At 39.6% G+C, this 21,429-nt stretch overlaps 1 protein-coding gene across 2 annotated transcripts in view; it reads left to right on the forward strand.

The window, feature by feature from the left end:
* Nucleotides 1–21,429, forward strand: part of LOC136884706 (zinc finger protein 85) — a 417,693-nt gene that overhangs the window by 230,232 nt on the left and 166,032 nt on the right. Inside the window, exon 5 of one of the 2 annotated variants that reach the window (XM_067156988.2) lies at nucleotides 3,547–3,680. The exons of the other annotated variant lie outside the window; for it this stretch is intronic. Within the exon in view, the coding sequence (XP_067013089.2) occupies nucleotides 3,547–3,598 (52 nt within the window). The 3' untranslated portion in view covers nucleotides 3,599–3,680. Of the gene's footprint in view, nucleotides 1–3,546; nucleotides 3,681–21,429 lie in introns of those variants that run through there. 2 annotated transcript variants of the gene reach the window in all.

A 21,429-nucleotide genomic window follows, 5' to 3' on the forward strand; every position in this document is an offset into this window, starting at 1 on the left:
CTACATTTACGATTAGAAAAATATTTTAAAAGTTTCTGCTTACATTAATTTTGAATTGTCAGAGATTGAGCCATTGTTCGAGTTCATTTAAATTGGTTTGGAGACGGGATTGCAAGGATTGGTTATTAGATTCCACCGCCAGTATTGCTGTGTGTTCAGCAAACTGACACAATCAAGGTGGGAGTGTAGGTGGGCTAATATTGATATACCAAAATGGTGACAGTGGGATACCTTGTGGTACTGCTGCTTTAATTGGAAGGCTGTAGTTAAATGTGTTATTGATATTGATTTCGGCTAGGAAATGGGTGATTGTCATTTGAACTTGAAGTTGGAGTTTATATATATCAGTCCGTTGAAAGGAATTCTCAGCATGAAGACTGGATAGTGCTGCGCATACTTTTGTAGGTAAATATTTTGTAATAGATACAGAGATATGTGAGGGTAGATTCACGTCAAGAGGAGGGACTTATCGCGGCGTGTCAGCGCATGAAACAGTAACACTCTGTGATTTATCCTACAGACCCATTGATGCCAACCTACAGTCTTCAATTGTTATTAAAAATAACAATGAGGAAAATTCAGAACTATGTGATAGATACTTTTGTGTAAAGAGTCATACGAATCAGATTTTGTGTTGATTTATGGTATCAAGGTATATCTTACATAATTGTTGCATCACTAATGACGCACTTTATGAGGGTGCAGTTAATTGCACATAGATGTTTGGGTCTCGACCGTGAGACAGAAGTTCAGGATTCCCCACGGCATGGCGTCTCAAGATGAAAATTAATAAGTGACGTTTTAGAGATTGTGGGCGATCCTACCATGCGACCGGTATGAAATTTGATCAGTGGAAAGAAGAATACTTCACCTTTCATTTGATACCTCAATCGATGTTGAGAAGCAACTATTAGCGGACCGATGTTTGGAGAGTAGGCGTGGTCTGCCACCTCCACTATGACCAGGCCAACTCCACTATATAAGAAAGGGCTTCTTGAAGTCATTTACTCAGTCTAAATATATTCTACATCTCATGCGGGTACGCAGTGACTTACGGATGCAGTGTATTTATCATCTTTTGCGGTTCGCATATACTTTGCTACCCAGTGAGTTACAAACACGGTTTGACATGTGCAGTTACTTGCCCGAGTGGACGGAGATATGAATTTTTCATTTTTGTGAAGCTCTCTCTCACGAGTAAAACAACGCAATGAACGTAATGAAGTAAACGTGCTCGAAGAAATAGCTGCGTACGTGCATGGGTTTGATAGAACGGACAGCGTCGACTAAATACCATAAACCCAGTGAGTTATATGACCTACAAATAGTAAATGCCATGAACCAGGCAAATATAATATCAGTAATACGCGAAGTGTTGAACTAATCAGAATCGTTCGTGTATCCATAGACAGTGTTCGGATGTATGTGTGATTGTTACCTAACTTATCATTATTAACTGTGATAGGCAAATGAGAGGGAATAGGTAACGGGCTATAGGACTAATATCGTTACCTGGCTAGTACACTTGAGCCTATGAGTGTTCCTAGTCGCACCAAGTTATAATATGTTGCATAACATTAACATAGCAGTAACAGAATAATTGCCTCATTTTCAAATATGATCGTCAAGTCCGGGAGGGGTCTACGAACTGTTTGCCTTGTGTCTACTCCCGGTCTCCCAGAGAACTTCCAGATGAACCAACGGCAGTTGAAGATCCAGACAGGATGAACGGGACCCTGAAGCAGACGAATCCAGGATTCTCCATTACTGAAGCTGCCGTGAATACAGCTTAAGCGCTATGGATATACCTGCCCGATGACAACTGATCACATAGCTGAAGCGATAAGTACATCTCCAAAATTCTATGCATGAATTTCATATCACAGCCCCGGAAACTGTGTTAAGCTGTTTTGAAAGGATTTTGAATTTTTCTCAATATTATCATGTTTTTAGGGTATTTGTCTTCAGTGGTTGGATAGCCATGTTTTATTATGATCGCGGGAAGGTTAATGCGTGAAATATTTATAAGATCCTAGATTTGATTAAATGCGTAGCATAGTAATGAATGAGATTAGTATTCATTAGATTATTTTCAGTTAGTGCCAACTCACAGATAACAATCAGTCATCAGAAGGTTTCACAGTTATTTTTTAAAATGCTGCACATATCATATAGGTAACCTCCCAATTTGTAGTTTTAAGATTGCCGGCCAGAGGATGTGAAGACCCGACAGCGGGGTGCGAACCATAATTGATTTAGTACGCAAGTGTTACGATTAATTCAAAATACCCGATGGATTGTCTCCTAAATAAATATATGTGTGCGAAGTATTATGCCGCACCGTGAATAATGATATTGATGCTGCTAAGAGCTGTATTATAAAGGAAGGGAAAATAATAATAATAATAATAATAATAATAATAATAATAATAATAATAATAATAAAGACATGGCCGCATAGAGTGTGGGCTATTGAGAGGGAGAGTGACCCAGCTAAGAGGCCCTTTATGTATTTACGCCCCCTTTGTTGAGAAAGGGAGAGGCTCTAGCGGATTCCCTGTCTGGCCAGCACTTGGGAACATTGAGCATGGTGTTCATTTTGGCTTACCATGGTATAATATTCACATGCAGAATCACAGAATACTGTCGTCGTCGTAAAATCAATGATGAAGGAATTCCTCCCATGTCCTCTCTTTATCAAATTAAATCGATGTATGGTATTTCAGGGGAATGCACCCCGTATGTCTGGAGAACCTGGATTAGACCTCATGTGACAGTGATAGCCATGATCATTGTCAGTAATGCTGGGAGGATCGTACTTTCCACACGAATTCTTGTATATAGAATGTGTTGTTAATTGTATATCTTTTGCAGGTAATTGCTATTGTTCATGTCTGTATGATGTGCTTGTATGATTTGTTGAATGTATTGTCATGTAGGAAAGCAACGTAATTTGGAATCTGCTTTGTAAGATAGTACGTAAGAATATCCTGGAGAAACTGGCGATATGCGACAGTATAATAATTCTGAAATATATTGAGATACAAATTAGTATGCTAATGCTGTGATATGTTTTTCACGTGTCTGGGAAGTGTGCTTGATATTGCTTTTTAAACACCCTAACCACCATGATAATAAAACAGGAATAGTGGATAATTATATTCCTTCTACGAGTTGTGCCTTTTCATTACGTGTGTTTGTTTAAATCATTTAGTGTGCAATCATGTTATGAGTGTTAGTGAGTATTTGCTAGTTAGAAGGGGGACGCCTCTTCTATAACGTTATGAGTATTCATTTCAAAGATGCAAATCAGTTAGAGACTGAAGAGACATTTATGTCACGACTCAGAAAGATAATGTATATTTCTTTTATGTTTGGTCATATGGCATATTTCTCATATCTAATTTCATATGGGTTTTCTTAATTTATTCAATGTTAAATTTTAAAGTAAGGAACACCATTCTTCTTATTTGTTACTATAGTGTTTTCCTCTCATATTAGGTTCCCCTGCTGTCTAGATAATTAACTTAGTGCCCATTTTTGTAGGAACAGACCGTCGACCCATTTTGCTCTCGAGTTTAGCCGTGGTAATATGTGAACTTATGGAGGGTGAACTTCGTTGCTGTGGGCTGCTTCCGAAGGTCTTACCTAACAAATTCCAATCTGTCATTGTATTTGTGAACTCAGATAATTAAAATTTGCCCTGGAACCCTGGGAGAGGTGCTATACATCCCAAGCAGAGGAGTCTTCAGAATGTTTCGTCGCGTGATTCCTCTGATGAGAGGATCAGGGACTTTCACCATGCTACTGTTGTAAGTTCTGCCATATTCCTTGCTCAGAGTTTTCTACCTCAACCTGCTGACGAGCACACATAATCTCACCCTATTTGCATCTTCTTGTTTTTACGTTGTCGACGTGTTGACAGGTACTATCTCAGTGGAAGTAGCTGAGGAGCTTCAGTCAGAAATTTCTTCCCAGTTTTGTAGTACACATGTGTATCTTAGAAACTGGACGTTAAATTGTCCAGAAGCCCTTGCCAATGTCCCTGTAGATGATAGACAAATTTTGTCAAGATGTAACTACACTAAGGATGATGCTATTAAAACAGTTATTATTTGGCATCCTAAATGTGACGAGTTTCAGTTGCAAATAAACCTGAAGAATGCACATAAGGAAATCAATAATGCAAGCATTCTTACAATCATTGCTTCCATATTCCACGTTCTTGGATTCTTTAGATGTGCTGTGGTTAAGTGCAAACTTATCATTCATTTTGTTTGGCAATTGGACATTATATGGGGTTATCTGTTTGAGCCTTGATATGCAATTATTGAGATTTGGAGTGCTATGTAATGTGATGAAAAGCAATTTTGGTACTTATATTGCGTTTGCTTTTGGATGTTGTATTTGATACTTATATGTTACTCGTAAAGTATAGTAGCTATTAGTTTTCGGTTCTCTAGATTTGTAAACTTTGCATTGTTGACTGGAAGTCAAACGAGTACTTGTAACAGTAGCTGCAAGGTAATGAAGGAAGGGAGGTAATGTCCATTTTGCCCACTCGTAATGAATGCAATCTAAACGTGTCCTCTGACGCTGATTACAGGTCAATCCATCCCATTAGACAAGGCGCACTCTCTTGTACATTTTCTCAGAAGTCGGATCATCGGCGACAACTGCTTAGACATACCGGTGAGCTTACATTTTCTTGTAAACAATGTGGTATGAATTTCTCGAAGAAGTCGTATCTTAGAGATCACCTGGTTGTACATACTGAAGAGCGTCCTTTTGTATGTGAGCACTGTGGTAAGAATTTCTCTAAGAAACATAATCTCGGGCTACACCTGTTTTCTCATACACATGATCGTCGGCATTCTTGACATGACTGTGGTAGGAAATTTTTTCAAAAGGGGCATCTTCGACATCATTCGGTTATTCACAGCGGTGAGCGTCCCTTCTCTTGTAAGCAGTGTGATAAGAATTTCTCTCTGAAATCTACTCTCCAGCAACACCGCTTTACCCATACTGGTGAGCGTCGATTTTCCTGTAATGAATGTGGTAAGAATTTCTCATTGAAGTCGCATCTTCGGCTACACCTTTATACACATACCGGTGGGCATCCACATTATTGTCAGGAATGTGGCAAGAAGTTCACTCATATAGGTCAACTTCGTGATCATACGATTACACATACTGGTGAGCGTGGACATTCCTGTAAGGAATGTGGTAAAACGTTTTCTCGAAAGGGGAATCTTCGACATCATCTGCTTACACACACTGCTGCGCGTCCAGATTCATGCGATTACCGTGAGAAGAAGTGAGAAAGGTGTTCTCTGACAAAAACTGCCTACCCTTGCTCGGGTGCCTCTACATATTTTTATCAGTGCAATAGTTTGTTTTTTACCAAGTCAAGTCGTCGAAAACACAAGATAAGATGCATTTCCGCTCGCCGACATTGTTGAGAACGATGTGTGTAACAGTTTTATTCAAATGTATGTGTTGAACATGCACTTGCTGGGTGACTGTGGACAGCGCTTATTAGAAACGTCTTCATCATGTGTTGAATGTGGGTATATTTCAGCGAAATCTAGTATTCGACAACAAATTTTTGCGGTTGTTGGATAGCGCCTATATTGTTGTAATGGATGTGATATGAATCTCCTTGAAGTTTGTAAGCTGGATAAAGAATATCTTAAACTTACAAGAGTAATATATCTGAATATGAATGAAAATTAATAACAATTGCCATATGACTAAAACATTCAAATAAAATAGAGTAGTTGCCGTGCGCTGGGGGCCATTTGTAGTATAATGTTAATAATTAACCATTACAATATTATGAAAATAAAATCAAATATGAATAAAATACTTAAGCGCTTCACGCTTGGGCGTCATTCGAAATATATCTGATTATATTACTAACATAGTTAAATGCAATTAATTAATAAAAATATTTGGAAATGTAATTTAGTACAGGCGCCAGTGTTCACCAGAACCAATCTCTCGAATTTTGGCCTTACCTAACACTATGAAAACGACGAAATAGGTAGGAACTGTACTTAGGTCCATCAGTAACTCCCCTGATTCTAAAATTTCTAACTATATTCTGAACATTATCCGAGCATGGGCACCTCATCAACACACCAAAATATACATCAAATACACTGACAAGTTATCGCTGTAAGACTCCATATATACACAATAACCGACAACAACAAAACAGTGGGAAACGAAAAGCAAGGACCAAGCCACCATTTGCAGTCAGTCCGTTGAAGAAATCTCATACTTCACTGTCTCTGTGTGTCAGCACAACTTGCATATTCTCATTATTGGCACTTCTTATATCACACTGAAAGGACGCGAGATCAAGGAATATCAAACTAACTCTTGTATTACTAACAGAGATATATCTAGGGAAGTGAACATTGGATTGTGGATTGTGAATGACATTGAACTTTATTTTGCGGATAGCAATAAGTCGCCATTTTGACGCCTTGACAGTGACAAGCAACAAGGAGAATACAGAGTCAGGAGCGGGGCAGGTAACGACTGAGATGCAGTGTGACATCTCTAGGAAACCAGTGGGAGATGAACACCACGCTATTGAATGTGAGAGTTGCAACAGATGGCAGCACCAGGAATGTACCGGCATTATCAGGGGTGAATATGATATGAAGAAAAGAAGGAACTGCAAGCTGACTTGGTTATGCAGTAGCTGCAGGTCCCACGGGCTAAAATGGAATGACGACAGAGACCGGAAAATAAAAGAAATAGATCAGAAGTTGAATTTTCTCATAGAGTATCTGACTGTTCGCATCCCGACGATGATCAAGGAAACGGTGGAAGAAACATAGAAGGAATTAGCAGATATTAGACAACCGTCTCTGGACAACATACCAGAACCCCCACAGTAGGTACAGGTGGCATAATAACTCCGGATACAAAAAAAGATGATCAAGGAATCGGTGGAAGTAAGAGAGAAGGAATTAGATAATTAGACCAACCGTAACCGGACAATATACCAGAACCCCTACAGTAAGTATAGGTGACATAAAACGAAACACAAGGGAAGAAATTCCGATGAACATAGCGAGGAACCAACAGGCCCAACCAATTTCATGAAGAGCTTCAGAGAGGTGGCTAGTCAAGGAAAACAGCACTGGCATGAAATCCAACCAGCAACACAACCCGAAGCAAAGGTAGACCCCAATGGGGGAAAAGAATCGTCCATACGAGAGAACATACTTGATCGTAGAGACAGAACAGATCCAAAACGGAAGGATCAGGAAATATTACCCGATATACATACTGCTGGACTTCCCACTACGATATATAGCAGAAGAGATTATGGATATTATTAGTCCTGGGCTTAATAGAATACAACAACAGGATCTAGTAATACTAACGGGTGACGTGAATTGCAGGATAGATATTCGAAACTCTAAAACAGATGGACATATGGAATACCTCAAGACAGAAGGGTTAAGCCTGATTAATTAACCAAGTGAAAAGACATATATATATATGCCATAATGGAAGTAGCACTATAGAGTTGTTATTTTCCAATATGGAGGATGTCGAAATGATATCTCAGACAGTTCTACGCGCAGCAACCAGGAAGCACTTACCAGTGGCAACAAAACTGATGCTGCGAGAGAGAACCAGTGCCGTCACTATTACTACGGAAGTATCAAGGAAAATCAACATGCCGGCAATATCAGAGTCTAATGCGCTAAAAGATATGGTGTCCCTGCTTGTCCAAGATGGTGATATTGATAGTGTAGTATCGAAACTACAAAGCATTATCCTAATTTCCGCTATAAAATATAGTCAAACTGAGGAAAGAGAAAAACCATGGTTCAACGGGTCCTGTTACCAGGCTAGATATGAAACAATCAAACTCCTGCATACTGCTGCATACACGCTAGAAGAAGAAGCACTGATAATGTAAAAGAAGGGAATACAAAAAGCTAATAAGGGAAACTAAAGCGAAATACTATGAAGAGACAGCACTAAGACAGATAGAAGAGGCAGAAAACAACCCTTACACGGTTATCAAGCCGAAGCGACCAAAGTTTCCTCGGTATATTCCCATGGGCACGTGGACGGCTGATACACAGGTTTTGACATTTAAGGACACGAGACCACGTATAATTAACGATAGCACCGAAAATGTCGGACCAGTAGATATGTTCAGCGCACAGGGGATACAGGAGGTACTCTTAAATTTGAAAAAATAACAAAGCTCATGGGACATACATGATCTATAATGATCATCTGAAGAGTTTGGCTCCCGTTCTCATTGAACCCCTTACTAGCCTATTCAACGAATATGTTAAACAGGGAAAAATACCTGATCGATTGCGGACTTCAACGATAAAGACCCTTTATAAAGAGAAGGGAGACGTGACCCTAATTCATATCGAGGAGTAGCACTAGAATGCACATTATTGAAGATATTGATCAAATTGTTAACGGAAAAGGCTGAACGCTTTAATAGATCAGTATCTCCAAGAAGTTGAAGTTGGATTTAGGAAATATCGGTTCACAATAGAATGCCTTCAGAATGATACTCATGAAGCCTTTATATTCACGAAGGGGAAGCTACATGTTATATTCGTGGATTATTCGAAAGCCTTTGATACAATTAGACGAACACAAGTCATATCAATGATCGAGGAGCTAATAGGGAAAATAATCCCATATTCCAAGTAGTAAAAAACATCCTGTCAAAGAATGAGGTGCAATCAGTCGATTCGATCACAATATCCGATTCAATAGACCAGACTACAGCTGTAATACAGGGTGATCCTTTAAGACCTCTCTTTTTTAACGTCGCAACACATGATGTCATTCAAGCAAAAAAGACAGAAGGCACAAACATTTATATGTACGCAGATGACATGGTTTTTGTGTCCAGATCAATACCTGCTCTGCAGTTGGCAATTGATCGACTCGTAGAGTGGGCTAAAACAAATGACCTTCATGTTAACGCAAGTAAAACCATGACTATGACCTTTAGGAAAGGAGGCATACATGCAGCAAGTGATGTGATATATTTGGATGGAGAACCATTAACCAGTGTGGATAAATTTAAATACCTCGGAATAACACTGCATATACAAGGAATCAATTTCACATCGCGTATCAAACAAAAATTAACAGCAGCAGTGATAGCTATTAATGACATCAAATCTATATATATATAAAATAAGAGTTTTGTATGTACATTGCTCAGAATTTGAAAAAATGGTATTTCTGTATCGGTCATGTCTATAGCAACAAGAAAATGCACTTTTTACTTTTCCGTAATTTCTGTCTGTATGTATGTATGTATGTATGTATGTATGTATGTATGTATGTATGTATGTATGTATGTACACGCATCACGAGAAAACGGTTGAAGAGAATTTAATGAAATTCGGTATGTGAAGTCCGGGGATGAGCCTCTACAATCTAAGCTATAAATCATTTTATTCACGCTGAGTGAAATGGTAGTTTAGGGGAAGGCATAAAATTGAATTCTCAACTATTTATGTTATTAGTGGTCTAATGAAAATCGGTATGTGAAGTCGGGGGATGAGCCACTACAATCTAGGCTATAAATCATTTTACTCACGCTGAGTGAAATGGTAGTTTTAGGGAAGGCCTAAAATTGCATTCTCAACTATTTATGTTATTAGTGGCCGTATTTTAAAGAAAATGGGTATGTATAGTTGGGGAATAAGTTGCTACAATCTAGGCTATCAATAATTGTATTCACGCTGAGAAAAATGGTAGTTTAGGGGAAGGCCTAAAATATAATTTTCAAATACTGTTGTTATTAGTAGTCCTATCTTTATGAAAATCGGTATGCAAAGTCACGAAATAAGTCGCTATGGTCTAGGCTGTAAATTATTTTATTCACGCTGAGTGAAATGGTAGTTTAGGGGAAGCCCTAAAGTGTAATTCTCAAATATTTCTTATTAGAGGTGTAATCGATGAATCCTACATAACAAGGGTTATTTAGTATTAAATTTCCTATTATTCATGTCTTATACATTGTTACCGTACTGGCTACGATCACAAACATATTCATGAATTTGGATTTTTGTTACTAAGTCCATATCAGCGCCGAGTAACCAGAAATGGGTAAACAGTATTTAATGAAAATCGGTATGTAAAGTCGGAGAATAAGAAACTACAGTTTATGGTATAAAATTTCACAAATCACAGAGTCGAAAGAAAACTAAATGTGAAGGCCTACAATATAGAAAGCTCATAACATTGATCAACAATAACATTGCATTGACCATTGTTTGTCGTGATGTGCTTTGTGTCTTCTGTTGCCCCTCATCTCCGGTAGATAGGATTACTGCTGCGTAGAGAGTATTTTTATTTGATTTACGTCACACCTACATAGATAGGTTTTATGGCGACGATGGGATAGGAAAGGGTTAGGAGTGCCTTAGGCCTTAATTAAGGTAAAGGCCCAGCATTTGACTGGTGTGAAAGTGGAAAACCACGGAATACCATCTTCAGCGCTGCCGACAATGGGGTTCGAATCCACTATCTCTCGGATGCAAGCTCACAGCTGCGCACCGCTAACCACACGGTCAACTCGCCCAGTCGTACAGAGTGTAACAGCCTGCCTGAATATTGATGGGAAGTAGCTGGGGAGTTAGATAACTTTCTTCTTTAGCATGCCATTCCCCTGGTTTATAAATTTTCTGATACTTCTGGTACGTAACACACTGGTTCATCATAGCATTTGGGCTATTCAATCCCTACTCTGAGGCACTGATTGGAATGAACAGTGTGCATATTTAGCGGAATAATGACAGATGAGTGTTCATGGCAATCTGCGGCCTGGTCATCCCAGCTCTGGAACTTTGGGCTATTAGATTGGCACCGCAATCTAACCGCGGCACTGTTCGTTAAAAGTGATAAAACGTGTGGCTTTCCATTTCATCGAGCATTTTATATGATACCATTGCTTTAAATCGCTACATTCATACTTACGTTTTTGTAATGACCTATGTGGATTTCAGGTTAGGAAAACCACAAAGTCAGTCTTCTGAGAATCCCGTAGCGAAGCACGGGTACATCAGCTAGTATTTATATAAAATATTCCTTCAGACAGCGTTGAAGTTATTCAGAGTGAAAATAGCACCTGTAATAAAGTACGGCATCTCCAGTGTTTGGCAGCACCTGTCAGTAAGGAACTTAAGGAATGTGGAGAAATGAAAAGCATCATTTTTTAAGATAGCCCTATGTATGTCGAAATTCACCTCTTCGAGACTAGTGTATGAGCTAACTAGAGAAATGAGGTTTTTGGAGGAAATACGGGAGAAATTCTCCTATCAACTCCAGCATACCAAAGTTTATTTTGCGAACTTCTGAGAAAGAAGTCGGAAATCTGGTTGACTTCTACAGTACGGAATCGATTATGAATGACAAATGGAAGGAAGCCAACTACGAGTTACGGCACGTATCAACAAGGCTTGCTGTGCATGGTTTTCACTTCAAACTATGCTCCACGACGAAGTATCACTCGCCAAATAAGGGATGCATCTGTGCCCTGTGCGGGAAGCAGTGTGATCGCTATCACGTACTAAGGTGTGAAGGAAGGAAAATTCCTCTTAAGTTCTGCATTTAATGATTTTGTTTATTCTTTGTATATGGCAGTTTGCTGCAATAAATATATTATTATATCACGCGGATAGTGTACCTTTATAATACTGTGTTCACTGACTTTAACACTTGGTTTAAAGATACATCACTCGAGCGACACACGCTTCTTATTCCAGAAAATAAATGATGGAAATTCTGAAACACATCACTCCATAGCTTTCACCAACGTACTGTATAATACCAGGCCGCCGCATGTGGTTCAATACCAAGTGCCATAGCATTCCACAATTGTAAGTTATTACCACAAACAAAATAAGACCACGTTCCACAAATGTTACATCTCCTCTGCTCCGCTGTTTGAAGTCAAGTTTTCTCCACCAAAGTTTGAAGTCCAGTCCATTATGAAGCCAGTTCCAGTATACTTCTCACCATTTGATCACCTGCCTATATAGTCCTCAGCTTCCTTTTCTTTCATGATACGTCTAGATTAATCCTTGCAATCCAATCACGAGTAGAAGATCTTGTCAAGACCATGCCCTGAACCTCTTCCGGATCTCATAACATCAACAAGGCCACCTCATCAGACTGGACTATTCACATGACTCATAGGAACTTCTCGACTACAACATCAATATGGCCACCTCATCTGACTCTGGGACTCATACAAATTTCCAATTTGTAATTAGCACTGTTTCCCATCCGTTTGTACAAGACAAATTACAGGTATCACATATGGATACCTTCCGGTTTAAAACAGTGGGAACAAAGATTGTTGTTGTTGTTGTTGTTGTTATTGTTGTTGTTGTTGTTAGTCGTTTAGTCTCTTTCGACTCTCCGTGATCCATAGAGAAAAGTGCGCCATTTCTTCCTGTCGTATACTATTTTCCGAAGTCTTTCTAAATTGAGAGCCATGGCTTCCTTGAAGCCATCAATCCACCTCATCCGTTGTCGGCGTCTTCTCCTGTTTCCATCAGTCTTCCCCAGCATTAAGGTCTTTTCCAGTGAATCATGTTTTCTCATAATACGACCGAAGAACTTTAGTTTTTGTCTGAGTATTTGACCTTCCAATGAACAGCCTGGGTTGATTTGCTGTAATATGGACTTATTAGATCTCTTCGCAGTCCACGGAACTCTAAGGAGTTTTCTCCAACATCATAGTTCAAATGCGTCAATTCTTCGATGCTCAGCCTTTCTTACTGTCCAGGCCTCGCTTCCGTACATTGCTGCTGGGAAGACAATATCATTCACAATACGAATCTTCGTTCTTTATGTTACGTCTCTACTCTTGAAATCTTATCAAGGTTGGCCATTGCCTTCCTCCCAAGGAGCAATCGTCTCTTAGTTTCATGGCTGCAATCCCCGTCAGAAGTTATCTTGGAGCCTAAGTAGATGAAACTAGGAACAACCTCCATTGTTTCACCATTTATATTCCAGGAGGTGATAGGTTTAGTTGCCATAATCTTTGTTTTCTTGATATTCAACCTTAGTCCAGCTTTTGCACTTACTTCTTTCACCTTCATTAGTAGATACTTAAGTTGTTCTTCACTTTCTGCCAACAGGGTGGTGTCATCAGCATATCTAAGGTTATTTATATGTCTCCAACCAATTTTAGCTCCAGTTTCTGTTTCATCTAATTTGGCATTCCTCATCACATACACTGCATACAAGTTGCATAAATAAGATGACAGTATGCAGCCTTGACGTACACCTTTCTCAATCTTGATCCATTCAGTTCCATATAGGGTTCTCACCGTAGCTTCCTGATAAGAGTAGAGATTACTCATTTGTTACTCCCATAGTCTTGAGTACTAGCCACTATTTATTGTGGTCAACACAGTCAGAGGCTTGAGCATAGTCAATGAAGCATAAGTATAGGTCCTTCTGGAATTCTCTTGCTTTCTCCATAATCCAGCGAATATTAGCAATTTGATCTCTGGTTCCTCTGCCTTTGCGGAAACCGGCTTGTTCTTCAGGTAGTTCTCGATCTAAATACTGCTGAAGCCTATTTTGCAGATTCTTGAGCATAACCTTACTAGCATGCGATATAAGTGCGATTGTTCGGAAGTTTGAACATTCTTTAGCACTGCCCTTCCTTGAAATTGGGATGAACACTGAGTTTTTCCAATCTTTTGGCCACTGCTGTTTCTTTTATATTTGCTGATATATTGAATGTAGCACTTTCACAGCATCCTCTCCTAGGATTTTGAACAGTTCTGCTGGGATTCCATCATAACCACTAGCCTTATTGTTTGCTTCTTCTTGTTCTTTTTCTTGGGAATATGCTTTTCCGCTGTCTCCTTAACAACACAGCGTACTTCTGACAATAGCTTTTCTGGGACGCTATCTCTTAAATCTAATCCATTAAATATGTTTCTAACCTCTACTATATATTCAAGAGATATGCTATTTAGGTCATATCAGCCTGATGGTTTGGCTTTGGCAATCCTTTTTAATTTGAGCCGGAATTTGGAAATGAAGAGCTCGTGATCTGATCCACAATCAGCCCCTGGCCTTATTTTGGATGACTGTACAGCGCTCCTCCACCTCTGACTACAAAGTATGTAGTCAATCTGATTCCGACATTTACCATTTGGCGAGGTCCAGGAGTATAGGCGTCGTTTGGGCAATTGAAACAGTGTGTTGGTAATGACCAGGGAATTGTCTTGACAGAATTCTAGGAGCCTCTGTACAGCTTCATTTGTTGTGCCAAGGCCAAATTTTCCCGTTACTCCATCTACAGTTTTATTTCCTACTTTAACATTCCAGTCGCCAATAATGAAGAAGACATCCTTCTGTGTTAACTGTAGCAATTCTCATAAGTCTTCATAGAACTGGTCAGTATCTTCCTCTTCAGCTTCTGTGGTTGGAGCGTAAATTTGTATGACTCTGATGTTAAAAGGTTGGCCTTGAAAACGTACCGACATCATTCTATCAGTTTTAAAATTGCACGCCATTATAGTGTTATGCACCATGTTGCTAACTATGAGGGCAACACCATTTTTCCTTTGGTTTTCATGTCCAGAATAGTAGACCATGTACTCATCTGGAGCAAATTCACCAATACCAATCCATCTCACTTCACTTATTCCCAGTATATCGATACCCAGTCTCTTCATTTCTCGCTGGACTATATCCAGCTTTCCTTGATACATGGATCTTACAAATAATAATAATAATAATAATAATAATAATAATAATAATAATAATAATAATAATAATAATAATAATAACAATAAAAATATATCTTATTTCTGAATACAGAGCGAGGGTGTGATATATGTACTATCAAAACACACACACTGGATATTGGTCACACTCCCCTGTTGAATGTTGTACGTTTTCCGACAATATAATTTTCGGAAGCATCTGTCGCCCAAACTGTCGTAACTAATATGGTAAAAAGTTTCATAAAAAGAGCACACCTAACGGGCACCTGCTGAAAGACATTTATAAGCCTTCGAACTCTTGTATTGAACGTTTTGCCTGATATCACTCCTTTCTTGACAGTATTTGTGCGTTTTCTGCGAATGTATTTTTCGGATACACCTGTTCAATGTTCATCCGTACAGAATTTTGCCCAAATTCTCGTAACTAATGTGGTAAAAGGTTTCGTGAAAAGTGCACGCTTTATGAGCAATTTCTTAAATACATTGTAGAGCTTCCGCACTCCTGTTGTGAGCATTTCTCCTGAAATCTCGTCTTCAAACTCACCTGCCCACGCACAATGCTGGGCGCCTACAAATTTGTAAAGAATGTGGTAGTAAGTTATTCAAGAAATCTAAATATCGAATGCACCAGGTCACTTATAACGGAAGATATTCGCACTATTGTTACGGATGAGGTAAAAGCTTTAGTGAACAGGCTACTCTTGAAAAACATCCTATCGGTCATCCCAGGCTACGGTCACACTGTTGATGTCAATGTGATGGTAAATTTTCTCAACCGTACATTAAAACTATATATGCTGACTTGTGGTGCGGAACGGTACGTTCTTCTGAAGAATTTGGTGGAACCTCTCTCACTCTTGTAATAAGTGTGGTAATTTTTGTATCAACACCTGCTCACCCAGTCTCTAGAATGGTTGCTTCTGTGTAATAAGTGCGGTAGTAGATTTTATAGAAGACTTATCTTAAGAAGAAGTCACCGCTAACACTGCAGGACGATCATCGGACTATAGGTATACCGTTAATTCTTCTGCCTTCGTTGCTTGCACCACGTCGTATGTAGCAATGTTGAATAGGAGGGGCTTAGCGGGTCCCGTTGTAAGGCTCTCGTCGTTTGGTCGATCGGGTTACATATTATAAGTGCGTCGTCCACTTCAATATAGATACTCGAAAGTATATTTTACACTAGCGTCGTAAAGGAATTCTCATCTCCTACTATTTGCTCGAGTTTAATCATTACCTTCGTTCTGTTGATAGTGTCGAATGCCTTGGTTCAATCAACGAAGATAACGTGTAGTTACCCTTTTGAATGTCGAAGGGCCACATGTATGTCGTTATATAGACATTCTGCTGCTTGGATTGTCGATCAACATTTCCTAAAACCGACCTGTTCTTCAGGAACACAATTGCCCACTGTGGCTGTCGGTATCGAGGTCAGAAATTTTGCCAGGGCTTTATAGAATATACAATATAGAGCTATGCCACTGTATGAATCAGGGTTACTCGCGTACCTTCTACCATTATACAGTGTTTTAACCCTCGAAGTCGTCCACTTGTCCGGAATTCGCTACTGCTGGAGACATTCATTAAAGTGTTTAGTCCATGCCTTTGCTAATATTTGAGCTGAACTCTGCAGATATTCAATAAAATAAAGTCATTTCCTCAGGCTTTATTGGGTTTTAGTGTTGCAATTACTTCTACTATATCTTCTTGAGTGAATGACTCAGAGCTTCTCACATTTCGTTGGTTGACAGTAGCATCGCAAGGTCCAGTGTCTTTAGACTGTAACAGTTTACTGAAGTGGTGATGCCATATCTCCGTAGGAAGGTTTGATTTCTTGGGTTTAAGACTTTGAATGAGTTCTCCTTAGCTTCTTCTACAAGCTTCTCTGCTGTTTCCTCAAAGTATTTCCTTTTTGTTTCTCTGATTAACACCTTGTAGCTCTGCCTTTTCCTGGAGTATTCGAACAGGGAGGCTTCACAGGGTGATATTCACGCTGCGAGCAGCAATCGAATCGTTGTTTTCCTGGACTGGTAACAGGCTGCGTTGAATCAGGGCTTAGCTTTCCTGTTACATGTCGGTATTACTGTCATTGTGCTGAGTATGATGTCTTCTAGCTCCTGTAAGGCGGTGCAAATGTGTCCATGCTCTTTGAGCTGTATTGCTTCTGTGATCAAAGGGGTGGATTCCTCGATCGTATGTACAACCAGTGCTCTGGTCCACTTTATGGTATGAGATGTGGTAGGGATGCTTTGCTGTACAGTAAAGTTTGCCACTGCAGGCCAATATTATTCTGTATTCGTTGCGCTACGTTTGTCCGTTCTTCATATTTGAGAATACTAAATCGGTTGTGCTACTTCCGTTGTGGCAGATGTATGTCTTCTCTGTGTAAGAGTTGATCAGGCTCAGACCTTTTTTCCTCGAGGGAATCCGAGAACTGCCTCTATTTTAGTGTTGCTACAATCGACACTGCAATTAATGCCTCCAGTCAGTATAACCAGTTCCTGTTGTTCCACCTTGTGTGAGTCCAATATTAATGATATCTATTATATCTTAATCTCTATACCACGGCTGGAAATACACACATATGATCGAATACAGACTTCGTTTAACCGCTATCAATTCTGGTGTCTTGTCTTTCACAGTGAATGGGTGAAATCTCGACTTCAGCAGGTAGATGATTAAACCGGATTGCCTACCTTTCAGTACCTGCAGAGCAAGCGCACGGATGTTGTAGAAACCTCCGAAATTCCAGTCCTTCGTGAGAAACGTTTCCTTTAGGATTACAATGTCAAAGTTTGTGAGTTCATCGATTGGGTACATGCTTAGAACATTCACTGCACCTTCCATATTCCATGTCATTGTTCTGATAATCTCGGTCATAGTTTAATCCCGACGATCGGATCCTTGAATCTTAGTATCTCCGAAAATGATATCTTCGGACGACGGTCCCTCTTGGACAAAATTGCGGATGTGCCACCATACTTATGACTTCGAACGGGACACCCACTTTGTGCGCTTTGTTCCGGCCCGCTGTGGTCAGCTCTTCACATTCTACCTTCCCTTCAATTCTATTTTCCTTTAGATTTTCAACATAAGTATCCTTATCGACGGATCGATGTATGAGGCCTTCCTATCTCCAGCTCCGAATTTGCTATTTTCAAGTACTTTAGACACCCTAATGGTGTCCGCTCCCTTGGACTTCCTCGTTCTTCTTTCCTGTACTTGCCATTCTCCTTCTTTTCCGAAAGTATCCACGTCGTGTTGACTAACTGTTGGTATATCTACAGTCGTGGATTCTGTGTTTTTATTTGTCTCCTTAAAACATGTCCCTACCAGTTCTTTACTCTTCTGTACTAAAACCCTGTCTTTCTCCTTGAGAGTTCTTTTTTGAGCTTGCTGCGATACTGCGGTGGCGTCTATGTTCATATGAGAGTGGAGTTCTGCCCCTTGGGTATTCCTAAGATCACTGTTTTCGATTTTATGACCATTGGGACCAATTAGGGGCTGTGAGCCTTCTCCTTATTCGGGCGCTTAATATAGTGTGAAAATTCTTGGCATAGTCTTGATATCATCCCTCAGTAGGGCCGTCAGGTTGTTATTAATTTCGCTTAAAACTGTCGCCATGAATGTACTGAGCTTTTCCAGCTGATGATCTTCCACATCTGAAAACTTCAAACTTTTGCTTTGCATCTGGAACATAACCATGTGAGTTTAGATTTCCTCCTTTTAAGAATATCGAATTCTCCCCTTGTAATCCCACTTTATTCGAAGTGCTGCCATATGTTGAACTGCTAAAGCCTGTCCCTTTGGTAGCCATCACTGTTTCGTACCAGAAGATACAGCAAACTACCACCTGGCCAAGGGGATGGAAAAAATCAGTCTTTATCCCACTGCCTACGAAATGAAATGTCAGTGACTGCTCTGATTATCCTACTATAAATTTGATTTCACACGCTAGCCATGTTATTCTAAAAATCATACAGAAACGTTTTGCACCCGTTGTTGAAGCTCAGTTCCCTGATATCGAGGTCGTGGTGCCCGCGATCATATTGCTAATCTGCGGTGGATCATGGAGGAAGCATGTAAATACCAGAAAACAGTCTACATGTGCTTTATTGACTACAGAAAAGCCGTTGAGTCTGTTGAACATGACAGACTATGGGAAGCCATGCTGAATTTGGGGTACCCTTACATCTGACTAAGTTGATACGTTCGCTTTATGCAGAAAAAGGGGCAGCAGTTCGCTCACAATACGGCCAACACCGAATAGTTTAAAATTGAAAACGGTGTCCGTCAAGGCTGCATTCTTTCACCATTCTTTTTCATTCTGTATGCAGAAGTTAAATTTACAGGAAGTCGACATTGATTGAAGGAAGAACTCTAAACAGTTTGAGATGTGCTGATGATAAAACTCTGATATAGGAACGGAATAGGATCTAAAGCTTTTAATTTCGCGCCTCAAAAAATGCAAAATGAAAAGGAAATCTCTATCTCAATATTAAAAAGAGCAAAGTATGACTACGGATGAGTGTGAAATGGGGAGTAGATAGAGAGTGCGGGGGATTTCACCTTCTTAGGAGCCAAAATCAGTCAAAGTGTCCTGATATCAAAAGACGGATTTCGCTTGGACGAAATGCTATGATGACTATGTCCTCGATCTGCAAGAGCAGAGACATCAGTTTGACTACCAAGTACAGATTTGTCAATGCGTTTATATTCCCACTGTCCATGAACGGACGTGAGAGCTGGACGCTTAAACAGGCAGACAAAAGGAAGATCGACGCTTTTGAGCTCGGGTGTTCGCGAAGACTCTTACGAATACCATGGACTGCGAAAATCACCAATAAGGCAGGTTTAGAGCGCGTCAAGGCCCGCATGCCATTGATTGGTAAGATTATGAAGATGAGACTAGCACACATTGGCATTGGGAAAAGCAATCATGGCACATGAAGACCAGGTCTCCGGAGGACTCGTTGGTTAGACACCATTAAAACAGACACTACCCTCACGCTCGAGCAACTAAAGGAGGCAGTAGAACTTGGAAAGCGATAATTCATAGTGTAACCGATTGTCGGATTCGACTGAACGGATGACATTGTCACTGACTTTTCAATTAGGATTACGAAAATATAATTTTCAAGCGCTATGACTATTTGAGCACCTTCTCCTTTCATTTGATGTGTTCCTTTGTATTCATATGATTTCCATCTCCATGCTAAATTATTCCCATGGTTTTTGCGGTTTAGGGTACTTTAATTCGCACCGACACAGATAGGTCTTAGGGCGACGATGGGATAGGAAAGAGCTAGGAGTGGGAAGTAAGCAGTCATACCCTTACTGTAATTAAGGTACAGCTCCAGCAGTTGCGTGGTATAAAAATAGGAAACCATGGAAAACCATCTTCATTGCTACTGACAGTGGGGTTCGAACCCACTATTTCCCGGATGCAAGCTCACAGCTGCTCTCCCCTAACCGCACGGTCATCTCGCCCGATGATCGTAGATTTAAATAATTGGTGTTTAATTTCTTCAGGATTTGGATATTATTTGGTCAATTATTATTAATATTTTGGTATTATTATTTTGTATTATGTATATTTCCACTTTCTGTTCCATTGACATTATTATTTATTTACGTAATTGTTTTACCTAACATTATGCACCGATCTATTTTTATCTTCACCTATCCTCCTTATACTTAACAATTCTATTTCGCAAATTCGCGGAAATCTTATCCGTGTATTTTCAGCACTGAGGCTATGTAAGAAAGTGACCATGGCTTATTGTTAGGCAGTGCATTGTTTATTATCTAGTCTTATCATATCCTCGTAACTATTTCCATTGTTAGTTCTATGCTGATGACGTCTTGGTATTGTGCTCCGATGTTGTTGTTGTTGGGTAAGTAACTCTTAACTGTACTTTATTATCACTTATAATGTTAAGCTCATCCTGTAATATTGTAAGTCGTAGTGTTAAGCACTGAAATACTTAAGTTGTGTGTGAATTTGTATATGATTTCTTTAATTTCGTGTGGCTATTTGTAGCCGAGTGTAGCCCTTGTAAGACAGACTCTTTGATGAGGGTTGGCGGCATCTGCCATGTGTAGGTAACTGCGTGTTATTGTGGTGGAGGATAGTGTTAAGAGTGGGGTGTGAGTTGCAGGAATGTTGGGGACAGCACAAACACCCAGCCCCGAGCCAACGGAATTAACCAATTAATGTTAAAATCCCCGATCTGGCCGGGAGTCGAACCAGTACGCTGAACATTTAGCCAACGAGTTAGACGATTTCTATATGATGATGCTGGTTTCTGAATGTTAAACTAGTAGTATTTCTAGTCATATTTTCGTTCCATGGAATTGCTTGTTGTACTGTTGTTGTTGTTGTTGCTGTGTAATCATATTTTAACTTACTCTATTATCTCAGTACTGTAAGTGATCATTGCACGGAGATATTTCACGATTACGATGTGTTTCTTAAAATATGACGACTGTTAATGTAAAGTTATGAAATATTTTTGAAGTTATAGCCTGATGTAAAAAGTCTGTGGTTCTAAATGTAGATTTGAATAATTTCGCCGAGATATGATGCCCAGATGGAGTTACTCTGATATGTCTAGACGATGGTGACTTAAAAGTGATGAAACCTCAT

This window comes from Anabrus simplex, chromosome 13, assembly GCF_040414725.1.
Source record: "Anabrus simplex isolate iqAnaSimp1 chromosome 13, ASM4041472v1, whole genome shotgun sequence".
NCBI lineage: Eukaryota > Metazoa > Arthropoda > Insecta > Orthoptera > Tettigoniidae > Anabrus > Anabrus simplex.